This window comes from Cucurbita moschata, unplaced genomic scaffold (genome assembly GCF_002738365.1).
Source record: "Cucurbita moschata cultivar Rifu unplaced genomic scaffold, Cmos_1.0 Cmo_Scf00025, whole genome shotgun sequence".
NCBI lineage: Eukaryota > Viridiplantae > Streptophyta > Magnoliopsida > Cucurbitales > Cucurbitaceae > Cucurbita > Cucurbita moschata.
In genome coordinates, this window is record NW_019268541.1 from 1,401,363 (window position 1) to 1,417,890 (window position 16,528).

The 16,528-nt window shown below is 36.2% G+C and overlaps 3 protein-coding genes and 2 long non-coding RNA genes across 5 annotated transcripts; 2 read left to right on the forward strand and 3 right to left on the reverse strand.

The window, feature by feature from the left end:
* Nucleotides 1-1,096: 1,096 nt before the first annotated feature.
* LOC111461772 (probable flavin-containing monooxygenase 1) lies at nucleotides 1,097-4,299 on the reverse strand. Its single transcript, XM_023105414.1, has 5 exons — nucleotides 3,822-4,299; nucleotides 3,452-3,692; nucleotides 3,201-3,382; nucleotides 2,322-2,671; nucleotides 1,097-1,734 (listed from the first exon to the last, which is right to left on the reverse strand). Exons 1-5 carry the CDS (start codon nucleotides 4,251-4,253, stop codon nucleotides 1,386-1,388), a joined length of 1,554 nt encoding a protein of 517 aa, XP_022961182.1. The 5' UTR covers nucleotides 4,254-4,299; the 3' UTR covers nucleotides 1,097-1,385.
* Nucleotides 4,300-8,868: 4,569 nt separating this feature from the next.
* Nucleotides 8,869-11,701, reverse strand: LOC111461510 (pentatricopeptide repeat-containing protein At5g66520-like). Its single transcript, XM_023105052.1, has 2 exons — nucleotides 11,494-11,701; nucleotides 8,869-11,011 (listed from the first exon to the last, which is right to left on the reverse strand). The coding sequence occupies exon 2, from the start codon at nucleotides 10,747-10,749 to the stop codon at nucleotides 8,893-8,895; it is 1,857 nt and encodes a 618-aa protein (XP_022960820.1). The 5' UTR covers nucleotides 10,750-11,011; nucleotides 11,494-11,701; the 3' UTR covers nucleotides 8,869-8,892.
* Nucleotides 11,702-11,742: 41 nt separating this feature from the next.
* LOC111461512 lies at nucleotides 11,743-12,277 on the forward strand. Its single transcript, XR_002713588.1, has 2 exons — nucleotides 11,743-11,976; nucleotides 12,162-12,277. It is a non-coding gene; the product is annotated as an uncharacterized LOC111461512 (long non-coding RNA).
* LOC111461509 (sucrose synthase-like) lies at nucleotides 12,185-16,528 on the reverse strand. Its single transcript, XM_023105051.1, has 13 exons — nucleotides 16,176-16,528; nucleotides 15,668-15,820; nucleotides 15,450-15,576; nucleotides 15,217-15,368; nucleotides 14,933-15,125; nucleotides 14,529-14,864; nucleotides 14,349-14,444; nucleotides 14,066-14,239; nucleotides 13,847-13,963; nucleotides 13,589-13,755; nucleotides 12,725-13,513; nucleotides 12,510-12,648; nucleotides 12,185-12,430 (listed from the first exon to the last, which is right to left on the reverse strand). The coding sequence occupies exons 2-13, from the start codon at nucleotides 15,763-15,765 to the stop codon at nucleotides 12,398-12,400; spliced, it is 2,421 nt and encodes an 806-aa protein (XP_022960819.1). The 5' UTR covers nucleotides 15,766-15,820; nucleotides 16,176-16,528; the 3' UTR covers nucleotides 12,185-12,397.
* On the forward strand, nucleotides 15,750-16,476 carry LOC111461511. Its single transcript, XR_002713587.1, has 2 exons — nucleotides 15,750-15,841; nucleotides 15,947-16,476. It is a non-coding gene; the product is annotated as an uncharacterized LOC111461511 (long non-coding RNA).

Below are 16,528 nucleotides of genomic sequence, written 5' to 3' on the forward strand. Positions count from 1 at the left end.
TTTGGGTTTCTCGTTTTTAAGAAAACTTGTTTGATTTCCCTCACCCCTAAATATTGTCTTCTTTAGGCTTTCTCTCAAGGTTTTTAATAGAACGTGTTTGCTATCCCTCACCGTTAGCCCGTCTTTTGAATTTCTCCTTTTGAGTTTACACTCAAGGTTTTTAAAACACTTCGGTTGCTAATTCATGGGTAGAGCCAAAGAGGGCTGACAAGTTAATAATAACATTGATGAAATAAAAGGAGCTCCGGTGTAAAGAGAGGACCTTACTGTTTAAGAAGTAAAAGGAACCCACTATTTCTTTATCCATTTTGATTAATTTCTATCTACTCGTTTTTTTTTTTATAATATATATATATATACCAAGTATCAATACAATTTCGTATGTTGGGGTGACTAGAACAAAAAAGAAATCGTCAGGAAGGTTATAGTAGAGAGAGGATTCTACATCCTTATAAGAAACACTTATTTTTTTTCTTCGAATAATTATTATAAGTCTCTGGTCAAACGATTAGATCATTGGAGTTATCGTATTATTAGTCTAGGGTTTATCTATTTAAGCATAGGTATTCTTTCAGGGCCGTATGGGAGTTATCGTATTATTAACCTAGGATTTATCTTTTTAAGTAAAGGTATTCTTTCAGGGGCTGTATGGGCTAATGAGACATGGGGATCGTATTGGAATTGGGATCCAAAAGAAACTCGGACATTTATTACTTGAACCATATTCACAATTTATTTACAGACGTGAACAATTTTTTTTTTAAAGATGTAAATTCTGAAATTGTGATCTCAATTGATTTTCTTATATTCTTCTCTCCAACCAATATGCGATCTCAGGTAAGTTTTTAAAGAAGATGGTTAATTTTTTCAATAATTTGGTATATATTATATTGTGCCGTATGACTACATTAAAATAAATATATATGTTTTAGTATATATATATATTTTTAATTAAGTCCCTTATATTATAACATTCTTTTGTTTTATATCCTTTTCAGATGGCGACTATTTAAGTTAGTTCATAATAAACTTATCAATCACGGTAGAATTGACATAAAAAAATAAAAAAATAAAAATAAATGAAGAAACCGTCACGTAAAGAAGAAAAGGTGAAATCTCATTTCCTCACTTGACCTTATGTCAATCGGTCAAGTTTGGATTATACGACGTAAATTTATATAACATCAACCAATTTTTATATTCAACTACAAAAAGGGTACGATAAAAAGACATTAAAACACACAAAAACGTTACGAAATAAAAAGACCTTAAAACACACGACCCGACACGAAAGCTTTATGGAATAACATATTTAGTGTAAATAATGTGTATGTATGTGTGTGTGTGTATATATATATATAGAGAGAGAGAGAGGATGGTTGAATTTATTTGGTGGTGGTTTTGTTGTAGTCTTGACTGCCATAAGGAGAGAAAGCTTCAGAGAACCAAGTGTTCTTCCTCCAAGGGTTCCATCCCATTTCCTCGCACATTTGGTCACTGTGATTGATACTATAAGTTGAAATGCAATGCCTTTTGTAGAACCTCGTCGTCCTCTTCATCACCTCCATTTCTTCGTTTATTTGCTCCACCATTTTTCGGGTCTCGGGCAGCTTGAACTTCTCGTCCACTAGTCTGGCTAGCCATATGCTCCGTATCTCCGCCGTGTGCAGGTTGGCCACGCTCTCCAAATATCCCACGAACGCCATGTTTGGTATCATTGGATTGATCGTACCCCTAAATAATAGATATTTTATTCATTAAACTGTGTTCTTAAAGTTAAATTTATAAAACTTTAGGGTTTCTAGGGTTTCAGGTTAAATTATAAATTTATGTTATGACTTATTAGTTTTATTTAAATCAAAGTGACATTATTTTAATTATTTATTAACGAAAATTTAAAGCAAAATCACCGAGAAAACCAAATTAAAATTGAAGTATATAAATTAAATTAAAATTAAAATTTAAGTTAAATTAAATTAAAATTAAAATTTAAGTTAAATTAAATTAAAATTAAAATTTAAGCTCTTACGGTTGTTGGTAAATAAAACATTTTTAGAGTTAGAGATTTAAATTTAATGATAATTATTTGAAATAAATTAATTATGATTATTAACAAGGTATTTAGGGTTTAGGGTATCATAAAATGGTAATAAAAAATAAAAAAATAAAAAATAAAAAATTCATGATAATTGGGTTTTTGATTTTATGATATTTATAACAATTCCATAATTTTTTTTTTTAAAAAAAAATATTAAAATGGTTACTTTTAATTTCACTAATAATTAGAATTAAAAATAAAAATAAAAATAAAAGTGACCCACCGGTATAAGGGCATCATGCCGGAAGGATAGTGAAGAAAGGTTCGAAACTGCGGCGGAAAAATGTCGTGAAGCTTTTTGTTGCCGTCGAAGCCGGTGGCCATAATGACGACGTCGAACTCCGACCTAGAGCCGTCGTCAAACTCGATACCGCCGTTCCAGAACCACCATTTGGAGGTTTTTTTAATGACGATTCTACCCTCGTCGGCGTGGCGGAAAAAGGTTTCCGGCATGATTGCCATCTGGCAGGAGGCGTAGTCCTCCAGAAATGGATGCTCCGGCTTCAACCCGTACTTCACCAGTGGCATCTTCCACGTCAGATATGATTCTATGAACTTCGAAACTCCCTGCTTCTGTTCCATACAAATTTACCCACTTACCCCCATCACTCTAATTTTCTTTTTCTTCTAAAAATAATCAATATTTTAAAAATAGTTCTATTTATTATACATAAAACTGAATTTTAAATTTAATAACATCCTAAAATTCTAATTTCTTTTTTATCCTAAACTTTTAAAAATATTTAATAAGTTTCTTAATTTTCAATTTTTATATTTAATACTTTTAAAAATCAATTAAATTATTATGCACTAAAATTTATTTAAAAATAAAGTTAAAAATAATTTATATTTAATCTCGAGGTCCTAGAAGTTAAAAGATAATCATTCGGGTGTCATTATATTATTTTTTTAATAAATAGATAATATAATTTCGTGTATTAACACATAGATAACATAATTAGTTCGAGAGTTTTGCAAGTTAGGGTTGGAGTAGTTAGTGTAATTGACACGCACTAGTTTATCAATCGCACTAGTTTATCAATCGATCGAAGGTAAAAAGGTAATATTATAACTAAGAGTTAAGAGAGAGAGTTAAAATTACGATGGGAGACAAGAGGAGGCAGATGAGAGTCTTGAGGAAGGTCTGGTTAGGTCTTTCATGGAGGAACTGAGAAGATCTGGTGGAGAAGAAGAAGAAGAATGGCAAACCCCAAACCCAATAATGTGGCACTGTCCAGTGTAACCCTCGCACCACCATCGTACACGCTTGTCCTTCTTCTTCGCCTTCATTTAATAATAAATTAAGTAATTGATTAATTAATAATAATAATATGATATTAATTCATTAATTACCTTCATTTGTTTGGGCGCATTCAACAGCCAAATCAATGGCCGATTTCTTGTAGCCAATGACTGCAACTCTCTTGCCCTTCACCAACTCCCTTGCTTCTTCCTTTCCAAGCTTGCAATAATCCAGAGAGTGCATCACCTTCCCGGCGAATTTCTCTGGTCCTCTGCCGCTCGTAAACTCCGGAAGCCTTGCGATATCGCCATACTTTCCGATGCACATCACAACCATCTCTACCTTATACAACTGCGTTGGATTTGAAGATTAAATTAAAAGAAGAGTAGTCGAAGAAGAACTAATTTCTACAATCAAAACTTCGAAAAAAAGCCCTAACGAAATTAGCAGAGTGAATCAAGAAATCAAGCTATTCGCAACCTGAATAGTTCCAGATTCAGTATCCATAACAGAAATCTCCCAAACAGGACGACCAGGGAGCAATACTCCGTACTCGCCGGAGTCTCCATTAGCGGAAACATCTCTAATGAATCGAACGGCGACGACTTTCGAATTGAATCGAATGAAGCGGCGGAGATCGAAATGACTAGCGTAGGAATCTAAATACTCCAAAATCTCGAGATGAGAAGGAAAATCGGCGTTTTCTCTGTTCGGCCAGGGGAAATCAGCGAACTCGTAATCGCAGCGAGGCGACTGAAGCTTCGTGGAGTGATAAGAACAATGCTTCCAAACTCCGCCGATGCAATCAGTAGCCTCGAAGACGACCGGCTGGTGGTGAGCTAGCTGCTTGGCGGCGGCGATGCCGCTTACGCCGGCGCCGACGATGGCGATTTTGGAGAGAATAGGAGCCATTAGGGATTTGAATTCTGTATGAAATTTGATGTGACTTGGGAAATGGAAAGAACGAAGGGGCGTTTATATAGGCAGTTGGAGGCACGTGACGGGCACGTGATATGTCCTTTATATATAATTTAAATAAGATTCAACCTTGAAGAATTTTCCTTAAATTTTATTCAATCTATAGTCTATGTATGATTTCATGTCTCTATTGAATTCCTTTCCATATTCACACACCAATATTTTTCAATATATATATATATATATATATACACGCGTGTGTGTACACGTGTGAACGCATACTAATTCATAGTTCGGGAATTAATTGCAGTTTTATATTCAATCATACACTGTATCTATACGTACCCATCGGTAGTCGAGTTAATGTAACAACTCAAACGGTAAAATCCCACGAAACATTTCTTATAAGGGTGTGGAAACATCTCCCTAACCGTGAGGCTAACGACGATACATAATGAGTCAAAGTGGACAATATCTACTAGCAATGAGCATGAGCTATTACAGTTAAACTACGAGTTTAGTCTTTAAAATTTTAAAATTAGGTCAAATAAATCCCTCCCGAACTCGTCCTCGTCTCTGAATAGCCTTCTATCAAAAGACCCGTGCTTTTGTTCAATATTTGAATAGTCGTGGGAAGATGCTATCGTCTTGTTTGCTACCTCGTCTACGAAATCTAATTGTTATATGAATTATGACTCTTCCCGTAACTAGAAGCTCGAAAACGTGATAGAAACATTATAATTTAATAGCAAGAATCTTTTGTTCTATCATTCCCTTGTTTAAAATTAATTACTATATTAACCAAATTTTGTTTCTAAAAATGGCTCTTTAAAGTTGATTAAAGCAACCTATTTAATATTTATTAACATTTTGGAAATAGTTTGGAGTATACTTAACAAATGGGTATATAAATAAATAAATATATATATATATATATATACATAAATGAATGAGAATTAGTCAAAATTGCATTCAAGAGGGAATTTTTTTATTTATAAGTATATGAATTATTTTAATTGAAGGGAAAATAAATGACAAAATAAAATATTATTATTTTAATTAATTGAACTATACCTTAAGTCGATGATAATTTAAATATTTCGTAAATTAAATTTTTTATTTTTTGTTTAGAAAATAATTAATAAAAAGAAATTTGAATTTTTCAATTTTTTTTACTTCTATATAGACTTGACTTTTGACTTAGACTTAATTTCATTAAATTAAAGGGAGTTTGTATAGTTAGTACTTTTTCAAAACTGAATTTAAAAATGTTTATGGGAGAATTAATTAATGAATAAATCACAAATTCAGCTTAAAAAATGCATAATCAAATTTAAGTAGGTGAAAAAAGACTCGATATCAAAACCGAACTAAAAAAGTCAAACATTACCTAAATTATGGAACCGTCTTAGATTATGGTTTAATACGGTAACATTGCATGTTTTCCCCGTCTCAACTCTTGTTTAGTTGGTGAATAAAATTTTCTCCTCGTTCCCTCTCGATTCTCCGTCTAATCAAAGTACACAAACTTTTAATTTGACCAACTCGGATTATCTAGTTTGGGTTAGTTTTTTTTTCTCTCGATCTAGGTTAAGTTGAACGTTAAGAAAATTAAAAATTCGGGTTGATTCATGAGTTGACATTTTTTAAGTCAACCCGACCAACCCCAACTTGTGGATAAGATTTTTTATTAAAAAAAAAAAAAAGCCGGACAACCTAATCCAATCCAACTTGAAAATAGAGGGTTGAGTTGTGAACTCTATTCAGATTGCTGAAGTCACCAACCCGAAAATATACACGTGCTTCTAACTTATTGGTCGAGAATAAGTTGCCATTAAAAAATATATTATTATTATTATTATTAATTTTGGGCGGAAGTTTTAATATTAAAAAGTGGATTTTTTATATTAAAAAATAGCATTGAATCAACGGTTAATTACGTTGTAAGCTCGTACGGTCGTGGAATTTATGAGTTGATTTAATTTTTTTAATAAAATTTTGACAATTTCCAATTTCCCAAACTAAAATTCACGAAATGGTTAATGAATTATTCAAACTCCATTTGACTTAATTAATTAATTATTATTATTATTATTATTATTATATGAATAAATAATTTCATATTATAATACCCATAATCTATGATTATTTTTAAATTATTTGTTAAGCTTCTATAATTTATTAACGCGTAAATTATTCCAATTTTTTTAATTTTGTAAAACTTCGGGTTTGGTATCGAGAGTTATTTTTTAAATTTAAATATCATATACTAAATATTAGAATAATATTTGATGCGACAAGCTGACATATAATACAAATAATAACTTAGGCTAACAACATTATTATTATTCCAAGTTCATGAATATAATTTTATGTTAAGAATCTTTTAGGATAACAATTTTGTGTTTATATTGACGTTTTCAAAATTTATAAAAATATTAATATGTTATGTCTCGTGGAAAACTTCGAAAATACGAAGCTTATAAGAAATTAAAGTAAAAATTTTCATGGGTTAAGTTGGATCGAGTTGTAAATTTTTTCAGCTCAAACGACTTTTATTAAATAATGAAAAACCTAGTCCCACCATGAATTTTTTTGGGTTGATACCCAATCCTAATAAGTTCATAATCCAACCTCGAACCGTACAGATTAGGGTTTTTGGGTCATTGAATATTTTGTTCTATTTTGAACCTTAAGAGTAAAATTTGAATTTGAGTTAGATTGGACGTTTAGTCTCTCAAGTTTTGGATTTTGACTTTATTTGGTCGGTTTGAACATTTTTTGAATTTTGATTATTTCAAGGCGGGGATTTAAAAATAGAAATGATTTTAAAATTTGATAAAATAATAAAATGTGAAAATGGGGTAAGGTTGAAGAATATATAAGGATTTAATTTTCTAAATAAGGACTTTTTCTTGAAGAATTAGAGACTTTCTAAGTAATTCATACTTGTTATGTATAATTTGTAAGCTCCACATTTAAGCAAACTTATAAATTAGTTGGAATTTTTGTTTAACTTAGTCAAATATGACATTAAATAAAGGGAGACGTGAAATTACCAAAAAACACAATCACAAAAATAAATAATAACAATAATTATTATTTTCTTTATTATTTTAAAAATTTTCCAAAAAAGAATTAAGCCAATTTCCAAAAAGGGTGATCAAACCACAAATTTATCTGTTGAATCCTTTTCTTCTTGTGTTTTTTTTTTAATTTTTTAATTTTTTTTTATTTTCTAAATTAATAAAAGTTCCTTTCACTCTTAAAAAAACAAATTGAATAATACTTTTTAAGAAATTCTAAAAAAAATAAATTAAAAAATATTTTTCCGACTTTTTTAAAAGCGAAAAAAACTAATCTTGCACTTTTAAGAGTTTTTATTTATTTATTAATTTAGCTTGTTATTAATGTAAAAGTTGTGATACTCTTTATTGTTTTATTTTATTTATATATATGTTTTTGTGAAAGATGCAATATATATATATATATATATTATAATATTAAATACATCAACGTTTCATATTTTCACAAAAATAAATAACACATGGTGTGACTTTTCTAGCTAAATTAAAAGAAATTTGTGACGGCTAATTTTCTTTTTATATTTTCAAAATAAAAGTATGATAGATATGAGTCTTGGTGGGTCGATGATGTCAACTATATTGAAATTATTAATTGTCGGTTGTATATATGACTCATGCTAAAGTGAAATATACAACTCAAGGGTAATTATCATGTACTTCGTTCTTTACGGTTGGAGATTAAAATATCCATTACCTTATTTACTGTATTAAAAGAATCGATCAAACCTCAAATAAAATTGAAATGAGAAATATTGATGATAGTATGAAAAAGAGTGCATGCTCTAGAAAAGATTTTGATGGAGGATTTATTTGAATTTTAGTTGATAGGGTTTTTGAATTCAATTCATGGCGGCACCTACATTTTATTGAACTCTAGATCACACGTGTTTTGAATTCACTTCCTATTCTCAATAATTCTTTTTTTTTTTAAATTTATATATAAAAAAAAAAATAATCTGAACCTAAAATGGTCTGGCACTCCTGGTTGCTTTCGTTTTTGGGACTTTATCCTTAAGGTTTTTAAAATGAGTTGGCTAGATACACGTTTCTGCACACTTAATGCTTCTTTCTCCTCTTTGGGCTTTCCGTCTTGGGCTTCCCCCAAGGTTTTTAAAACGCATTGCTATTCTCCAACCAAGGTGGGATCTCACAATCCTTCAACCGAAAGAGTTGATTGTGAGATCCTGCATCAATTGGAGAGAGGGACGAGTGCCAACAAGGACGTTGAACTCCAAAGGGGGGTGGATTATGAGATTCTACATCAATTGGAGGGAGAAACAACGTGTTTTTTGTTAGGAGGAGCACGAAAGAAAAAGCCCAAATAAGACAATATTTGTTAGTAGTAGATTTTAGTTGTTACAACAGTAATCTATAACAAAAATTTGAATTGACATATCACTTCGGGTCTGAGCCTTACCATTTCAAGTCCTGAATTGTATTTTAAACTTTCTAAGGATCTCATTTTGAAACGTTTATAAAGGATCAAGAGCTAAGTTTAGAGCGGAAGCAACACGAGGAGGAGGAGGAGAGGCAACTTGAAATTAGGTTTACCAATAATCATTACAAGAACACTCTCCATCAGCAAAATGATGGAAACGATTTCTATCTCTCACAATGATCTTCCGTTGAAACACCTTAGAAACAAGCTTAAGAGCTTGGTGACAGTCCTTACAGACCCGCAGATTCTTAGTGATTCGAAGCGTTTCCCCTGCTCGAGTCTTGAGCAATCCATAAGCAACTGCCAGTTTCTCACTATGGTAGTAAACAGGGTTGTCCTTCTCCACCTCCTCCTCCTCCTCGGTTACATATCCTACACATCTTATACATTCTACCATCTCCTTAACTTTGCCATATATTTCATTGGCTTCTGGGTGACCCCTTCCTCCTGCAATGAATTCATGCACCACGCCCTCCAATTCAATCATGGAAAACCCAGCAGCCTTCTTCACTTCTCTATCATTCATTAGCTTTCGTACTTCTGCTACACCGTCCCATCTACCGGCCTCGGCGTACAGATTTCCGAGTAGAACGTAGCGCCCGCTATTGCTTGGATCTAGTTCTATTACTCTCTTGCCTATTTCCTCCCCCATGTCTACGTTCCCATGGATTTTACATGCTCCAACGAAGGCACCTAACACTCCGGCGTCGGGACTCATTGGCATCTCACGTATGAGGTTCATCGCTTCGTCTAGCATCCCGGCTCGTCCATATAAATCAACCATGCATCCATAATGTTCTGTTCTGGGTTTAATATCGTAAACTTGAGTGAAATGATTGAAATAGTAGCGTCCCTTTTCAACTAACCCGGAGTGAGCACAAGCATTGAGAACATTAAGGAAAGTTATGTTGTCTGGTGTCACCATTTTGGTCTCCATGTCTTTGAAAAGCTCAATGGCTGCCTCTCCTTTCCCGTGCATAGCCATCCCTCCAATCATGCAATTCCATGAAGAAATGCCCTTTTCTGGCAACTGAGTGAACACTTCAAAAGCACGATCCAGGCAACCGCATTTACAATACATGTCGATGAGCGTCGTTGCAAGTTTCGAGTCTAATTTGATCTCACTTTTCTTGATGTATCTGTGTATCCACATTCCTTGTTCAAGTGCTCCCAATCCTGTGCAAGCTGATAACATGCTAGCAGCCATGTATTTGTCCAACACAATCTTCTCCGACCTCATCCGATTAAACAAAGCAAATGCTTCATGAAATCGATTGTTTTGGACAAAAGAAGAAATCATGGCATTCCAAGAAGCAGAGCTGCGCTCGGGCATCGACTCGAAAACTTGTAAGGCTTCATCTAGAAATCCACACTGAGCATACCCAGTAAGCAGAGTGGTCCATGACACAACATCGGGTAGCTCAATACCATCGAAGACCCTTCTGGCTTCTTCCAAGGATTGAAAATTAGCATACATATGAATCAAATTGTTCTGAGAAAATCTATCTGTTCTGAAGCCAAATTTAAGAACATGTCCATGAATTTGCTTCCCTTCCTCGATAGCATTATCGATGCAGCAAGCACGAATTAGAGAAGGAAATGTAAATTTATTGGGAAGGACACACTTATGCAGCATTTCCAAATACAACAGTAAGCAAGCTCTAGGGAATTGGAGTTGTAAGTAGCCTCTTATTAAGGTATTGTAGATGTATGCATCTGGGTTGGGGATTGTCTTAAACAAAAGAAGTGCATAATCAAGGTCTCCATTCTTGGATACAGCACAGAATTTGACAAGACGACCCATGGCATCATTGTCAGTAGAAAGACCAAGACGGATGATCTGGGAGTGATATTGCTTGAGCTCAGACATGGATGAGCATGACTTAAGGCCATGGATAGGTGATGTGTGAACTTTTGGGGAGTTGATCGGGGATGCACTGGGCTGAAGGGCAAGAAGCGATGACATTTTCACAAATTCCCTTAAACTCTTGAGGATTTAAACTAATTGTTTAACACCTCGTTGATCTAGATATACTTTAGTAATCCGAGTGATGTGGAGCAGTGAATCACTATCTTTCTTTCATCGGTACGGCGATCATTCCTGCTAAGATCCTAAGATCTTGAGTCTTTAAATGAATTAGCAGCGACAACCTTTACCCAGTCCAAATGATTGTCGACCACTTCTCTCTTTAGTGGAGCGAAATGCCACTTGAATCTCTCGAGTCGAGCTGGAGCATCATTTCATTTGTGAACAGTATTGTCTATTTCAGTATAAAGGCTGTAGAATATGCATACATACATACTTTTGATAGGATTCTGTAAACCTTGAGATGCAATTGAAAACAAAAACAGGAGGAATGCAATTTATGAAAGCCTTCAACCAGATGAAATGAAAATCAATTTCCTCATGTTTTCTTTGATCATGAAAAACTAGATTTCCAGCAAGAACACAAACGATCTCCAGCCCAATAGAGTATTTCAGCCCACCAAAACCAGTCATATCAAATCGAAGTCGTAATTAGTTTGAGTTAGAAACCTAAAGACTTGTAAATCCCCTAAACCAACAGATTTGATAATCGAATATGACAATATCTACTACGAATTGGTTGTGAGTTTTACACGAAGCAAAAGCAGCTATAGATAAGAAAAACGGAAAGCACAAGCACAGGTAATAATAACAAAAATCAAGAGTAAGGCGAGGAAAACATACCAGAGCGCACGAAAATTGGCGCGAATTTCACCATGGAACTGCTCTGACTGAGGACTCGTCGGCCATTTCGCTGGAAGTTGATTGCAACGAAATGGAGAATGCGAAGTAGAGGAATAGAGGAATACTTGGAGAGGGAAAATCCGAAGGAACCCTAATGAGAGTGGGAAGATAGAATCGAAGAAGAAGAAGAAGAAGAAGAAGAAGCAGAAGAAGCAGAGAGCAATTCAAAAGAAAAATTGAAGGCGGAAATTAGCGGATGAGAGAATTTCAGAAACAGCCACTGAGAACAGAGGGCCCTTTTATAGTGGATTGGACTAAACTTACCCGCCACCCTTTTTTTTTTTTTTTTTTTTTTTTTAATATCTGAAACAGTAAAAGCGAGCGAGAGAAAAGAAAGCTACGTGATCTTCTTCTACAATGTCGATCATTTTCTGTTCTTGACTCCGGCCGGTGATGCATCTCCAGACCACGAATCGGAAGCCGGTTGGAAATATCGCCTCAAAACTTGCACACGACATGCATCCTGTTCGATTAAATTCGAGTCTCAGAGATCGAACTGTCGATCGCCAGAGACTTTTTTGTTTTTCTTGGATAAAAATATGCTCTGATTGATTGTCTTTTAGGGTTTATGCGCTGATCTGTTCATGGATTCTGTTTGATTATTGCAGAGATGTTGAATGGAGGAAAACAACTCGAAAAGACAATAATACTCGAATTGATGACTGGTTCAGAACAACGAATTAGTACAAGAAACAAGAAGAAATCAATGACAGAAACAAGAAACTCTTCGTTGAATTATTCACATTTGCAGGAAGCATCCACATAGCTCTTTTATTAACGATTCTTGTGTAAAGCAGAAGCAACTCTTTTCTCTACTACGATGCTCCCCTTCCTTACAAGATCTTCACTCATCCACAGCCAGTGGCACAGAATCAGCCTGCAAAATTTCCACGAATCAGTACACATCTGCTAATACTACATTTTAGCTAAAGATCTTGTTGCGTGTGATTTCTTACCAGCTTGCGGTACTTGAGGGCGTAAAACATTTCCAAATAACGGCGGCTCTCGAGGCGGTCGAGGTTGGATACGTGCTTCCAGAATCCATAAACTCCGGTCAGTGTTAGAAGCCTCTCCGAGTAGATCTGCCATGTGTACCTGATGAACATTGCAAGGATTCATGAGCTCGAGTAGCTGAAGAACAGTTCGAGTGAAGTTTGAAGTGATTACTTACTTTTCGTAGATGCGTTGGAGGCCTGCTTGGGAGATTTTGTCCCAGTGTGTTGGATCTTCCTTGCTCTTTTGGAAGAAGTTCACAAGGATTTCAGCAGCCTGATCACCGTGGTATGGATCGATATGGAAGCCAGATTTACCATTGACAATGATCTCAGCAGGGCCTCCATTGCAGGTAGCAAATGTAGGTAATCCACAGGTCATGGCCTCCACAACTGTCAAACCGAAAGCTTCGTACACGGCAGGCTGCACGAAAGCTCCCTTCGTGTCTGCAATGCATCGATAGAGCTCGCCATTTCGTACTCGGTTCATCTGTGCAGAAATCCATCTAAATTGGCCGTTCAAGTTGTAGGTCTCTATTAAGCTATACATCTTCTTCATTTCAGCCTTCTCTTCATTGTCCTTAGATTCCTTCCTCCGGTCACCAGCCACAACCACAAGGTTAACCAGCTCCCTAAGGCGCTTGTTCTTGCCATACCACTCGACGAGTCCGGTTATGTTCTTGACACGATCCAATCTCGCCATTGTGAATATGATCGGCTTGGAACGATCTTTCAATACACACAAGTGTTCTTCATTCTCAACTTGACTATAAAGAAGCTCTTCAATTTCAGGCTGGAAGGAAGTCAGCCTCTTCTCTGTCTCTGTGTAAGGGAAGTAGATGCTCATATCTGCTCCAGGTGAAACTATGTTGAACTTGGGATCGAACACGTCGATTCCGTGGACGACCCGGTAGAGCCCCGGAAGAGTGAAGGCAGTGTGACTCTCATATTGTCCAACAGTATCTTTGCTGAGATCCAAAAGAATTCATGTGTAAGATCAAACACATATAACCAGAGACCATCAACAAGAATTAAACTCTTACCTGCCAGCAATCTCTTGGAACGTACTCGTGATGATGAAATCGGTATGGTTCATGGCAATAAGATCAGCTGTGAATTGGCATGAGAAGTGATACTTGTCCTCAAATTTCTTCCAATAGATATCTGAATCAGGGTATTTGGTTTTCTCCAAGGCGTGAGCAATAGTACACTGCAGAAGAAACAAGAACAGAAAATGCAAGCTCATGAGCATTTGCCAACAACAAGAAGAAACAAGAACAGTTTTTGGATATATCACAAACCTGTGTAACTCCAAGTTTATGTGCCAGCAACGACGCAACGATATTGCCATCGCTGTAGTTTCCGATGATCAGATCGGGCTTTCCCTGCAACTCTTTGGCAAGTTCCTGTGCAACATCCTGACAAACAACACAAGGATGGTTTGGTTCAGTATATAATCAAAGAAGCAGGCACAAAGGACAGGAGCGACGGAATCATCACGATAGGGGCGATAGAATCACCTCGGTGTAAGTCTCTAGGTAAGGCCAGACTTCGAATCTTGAGATCCACTTTCGGACGATGCCTTTCTCATTTCTGAATGGGACTCGAAGAATGTGGGCGTAATCAGTTCCGTATACTTTTTCGAGACGTTGTGTGCAGGTCGTTCCTACTGCATCTGGGAGGAGTCTGGTGATCTGATATCAACAAAAACAAGAACAGGACATCAAACATCAAACCAAGTGTGGAGAAGGTTAGCATGAGCATCTAAATTTGAAGGAGAAGTGACCAAGATCTTGACATTACAATGAGAATACGAGGAGTTATGTCCAATCCTTGGTGCTTTATACGTTGAAGCATTTCATGCTCCAAAGCACGAACTTGGTCCAAGATGTAAACCACCTGCATCAAAGAAATCAATGAACATGTCAGTTTAGAAGAACAAAAGAACACACAATGTTTGTTCTTTGTCTTGACAAAACTAACCTGGCCACCGGTGTCGGGGTAACCCAAGACGTTATCTTGTGCAAAGTAACCGTGGGGCGAAAGGATGACAACGTTAAAGACCATGGGGATTCTACCAAGGAACTTCTCGAGGGTGCAAGGATCAGGGGCCTCGAGGAGATCCAAAAGAAGTTGGATCATTTCAAGTACACGCTCGGCGGTGTCTCCCCACCCTCTCTCGAGGCCAATCTCCTGGAACTTCAGCGCAAACTCGGAGTAGGGTGTTGCAGGTGCAAGTGTGACTAGATACTCCTCTGCCTTCCTCAGCACATGTTGGAAGGCATTCAAGGTCTGAATTCTATCATTCAACATCATTGTCTGCAATAAAAACAAGTACCAATTCAATGCTGAATCAAGAGATAAAGAATGTGATGTGAATGAATTACCTTTCCCTTGTGGCAGTGAACTCTGAGGAAGTCCAGCAATGGCTGCAAGCTCTCTTTACCATGGAAGAGCTTTGCAGAGAGGTGACGGTTGAGGAACTCGACGCCATTGCCGATGGACTTGGAGAGCGTGGGGCGAGGGAAGGAAGCAGTAAATGGCTCAAAATCGAGCTCGAGAACGAAGTTTCCGTTCAGACTGGAAATACAATGGCCAAAAGGTATTAAAACTTCACAACCCAACCAGCTTTATTTCAACTTGAAGGATCAGAAACTTTTAAAAGCTTTACCTTTCATCTACAAGTTCTTCTTTGAAGTGCAGATATTCAGCAACTTGAAGCTGTTCAACGACCAGAGCGTGGACGTTAACTCGAATATATTCCCACACACCGGGCCTAGGACGAACAGCAAGAGCCACCCATGGTGGCAAAACTATGGATTCCTGCACCATGAAAGTAACTTCAAATTTGAGAAACTGCATATCACAACGCTACAGGTTTCAAAAGAGATCAAATTTACAAACCTGAGTGGATCTCAGAACTTCGCCAAATGCCCCATCAGCAAGTTTCTTTCGATTCTCTTCAGGAATTGTTTCAAACTCAGCAATCAGTTGATGATGTTGCAGGATGCCTTTTCCCTTGGCTTCAATCCTACAAACAAGTCAAAGTTTGATTTAGCTGCCATTTTAACGCTTGGAAGATCATGATCCAGCAAAAATGCAAGATGATCTAAACAAAGTACTTCGAGAGGAGGCTTAGGATTTCATTTCGTTGAGCGACTAGAGTTTCATCCAAGCGCTCGCGGAGGCTATGAACACGGTTGAGGACTCGTTCAGCCATGGCTATGTTCTTGGAGGATGAACAGATATCTCAGAAAAACCTTGGTTTGTTTCAGCTGCAAAAAGAAAACATCAAAGTAAGTGAATATTCCATTTTATCCCAAATCAAACTGTTTTGATTTCCAGCGATGAAGAAGATCAAGATTTCAAGCTATTTGACCATTATGAACTCTCTTCTCCAGTGAAGAAACTCAAAAGTCTTAGAACAGAGCAGAGAAACCTCAGTAGGACACAAAGAAGAACATGGAAGAACAAGAGAAACACAGAGAGATTACAAGATACAGAAAATCAAAAGAAATCAAAACTGGGTTCGTCCACAAAAAAGCCCTCAGATCAGAACAACAATGAGCAATGAACGAAGAACAAAGAAAACAGAGAGAAACAGAGCAAAGGGAATGAGAATCAACGAACCTCGGGAAATAAAGAGGGGGAATGTGAAATGGAATGGTGTGAAGATTGGAAGAGGCGAAAGGGTTTTTATATACGGAATGGATAGCAGTTCTTATCCAGCAGCTCGATTGCCATTATTACCGCCATTACCATTTCTGTGGTTTTCTTCTTCCTTCCACAAAACCGCTTCTTCTTCTTCTTCTTCTTCCTCGCTGGGCCCATTTTTTTCTTCCCTTTTCGATTTTGTTGCCATTAAAATCATGGGTTTGACTGTTCTTGCTCAACTTGATCTGGGTTTTGCTTAAATTACAAATTTTATTAATCCTTTTTTGAATTGAATATTTGAAAATGGGCGTTGTTCGAGCTCGGTGGGT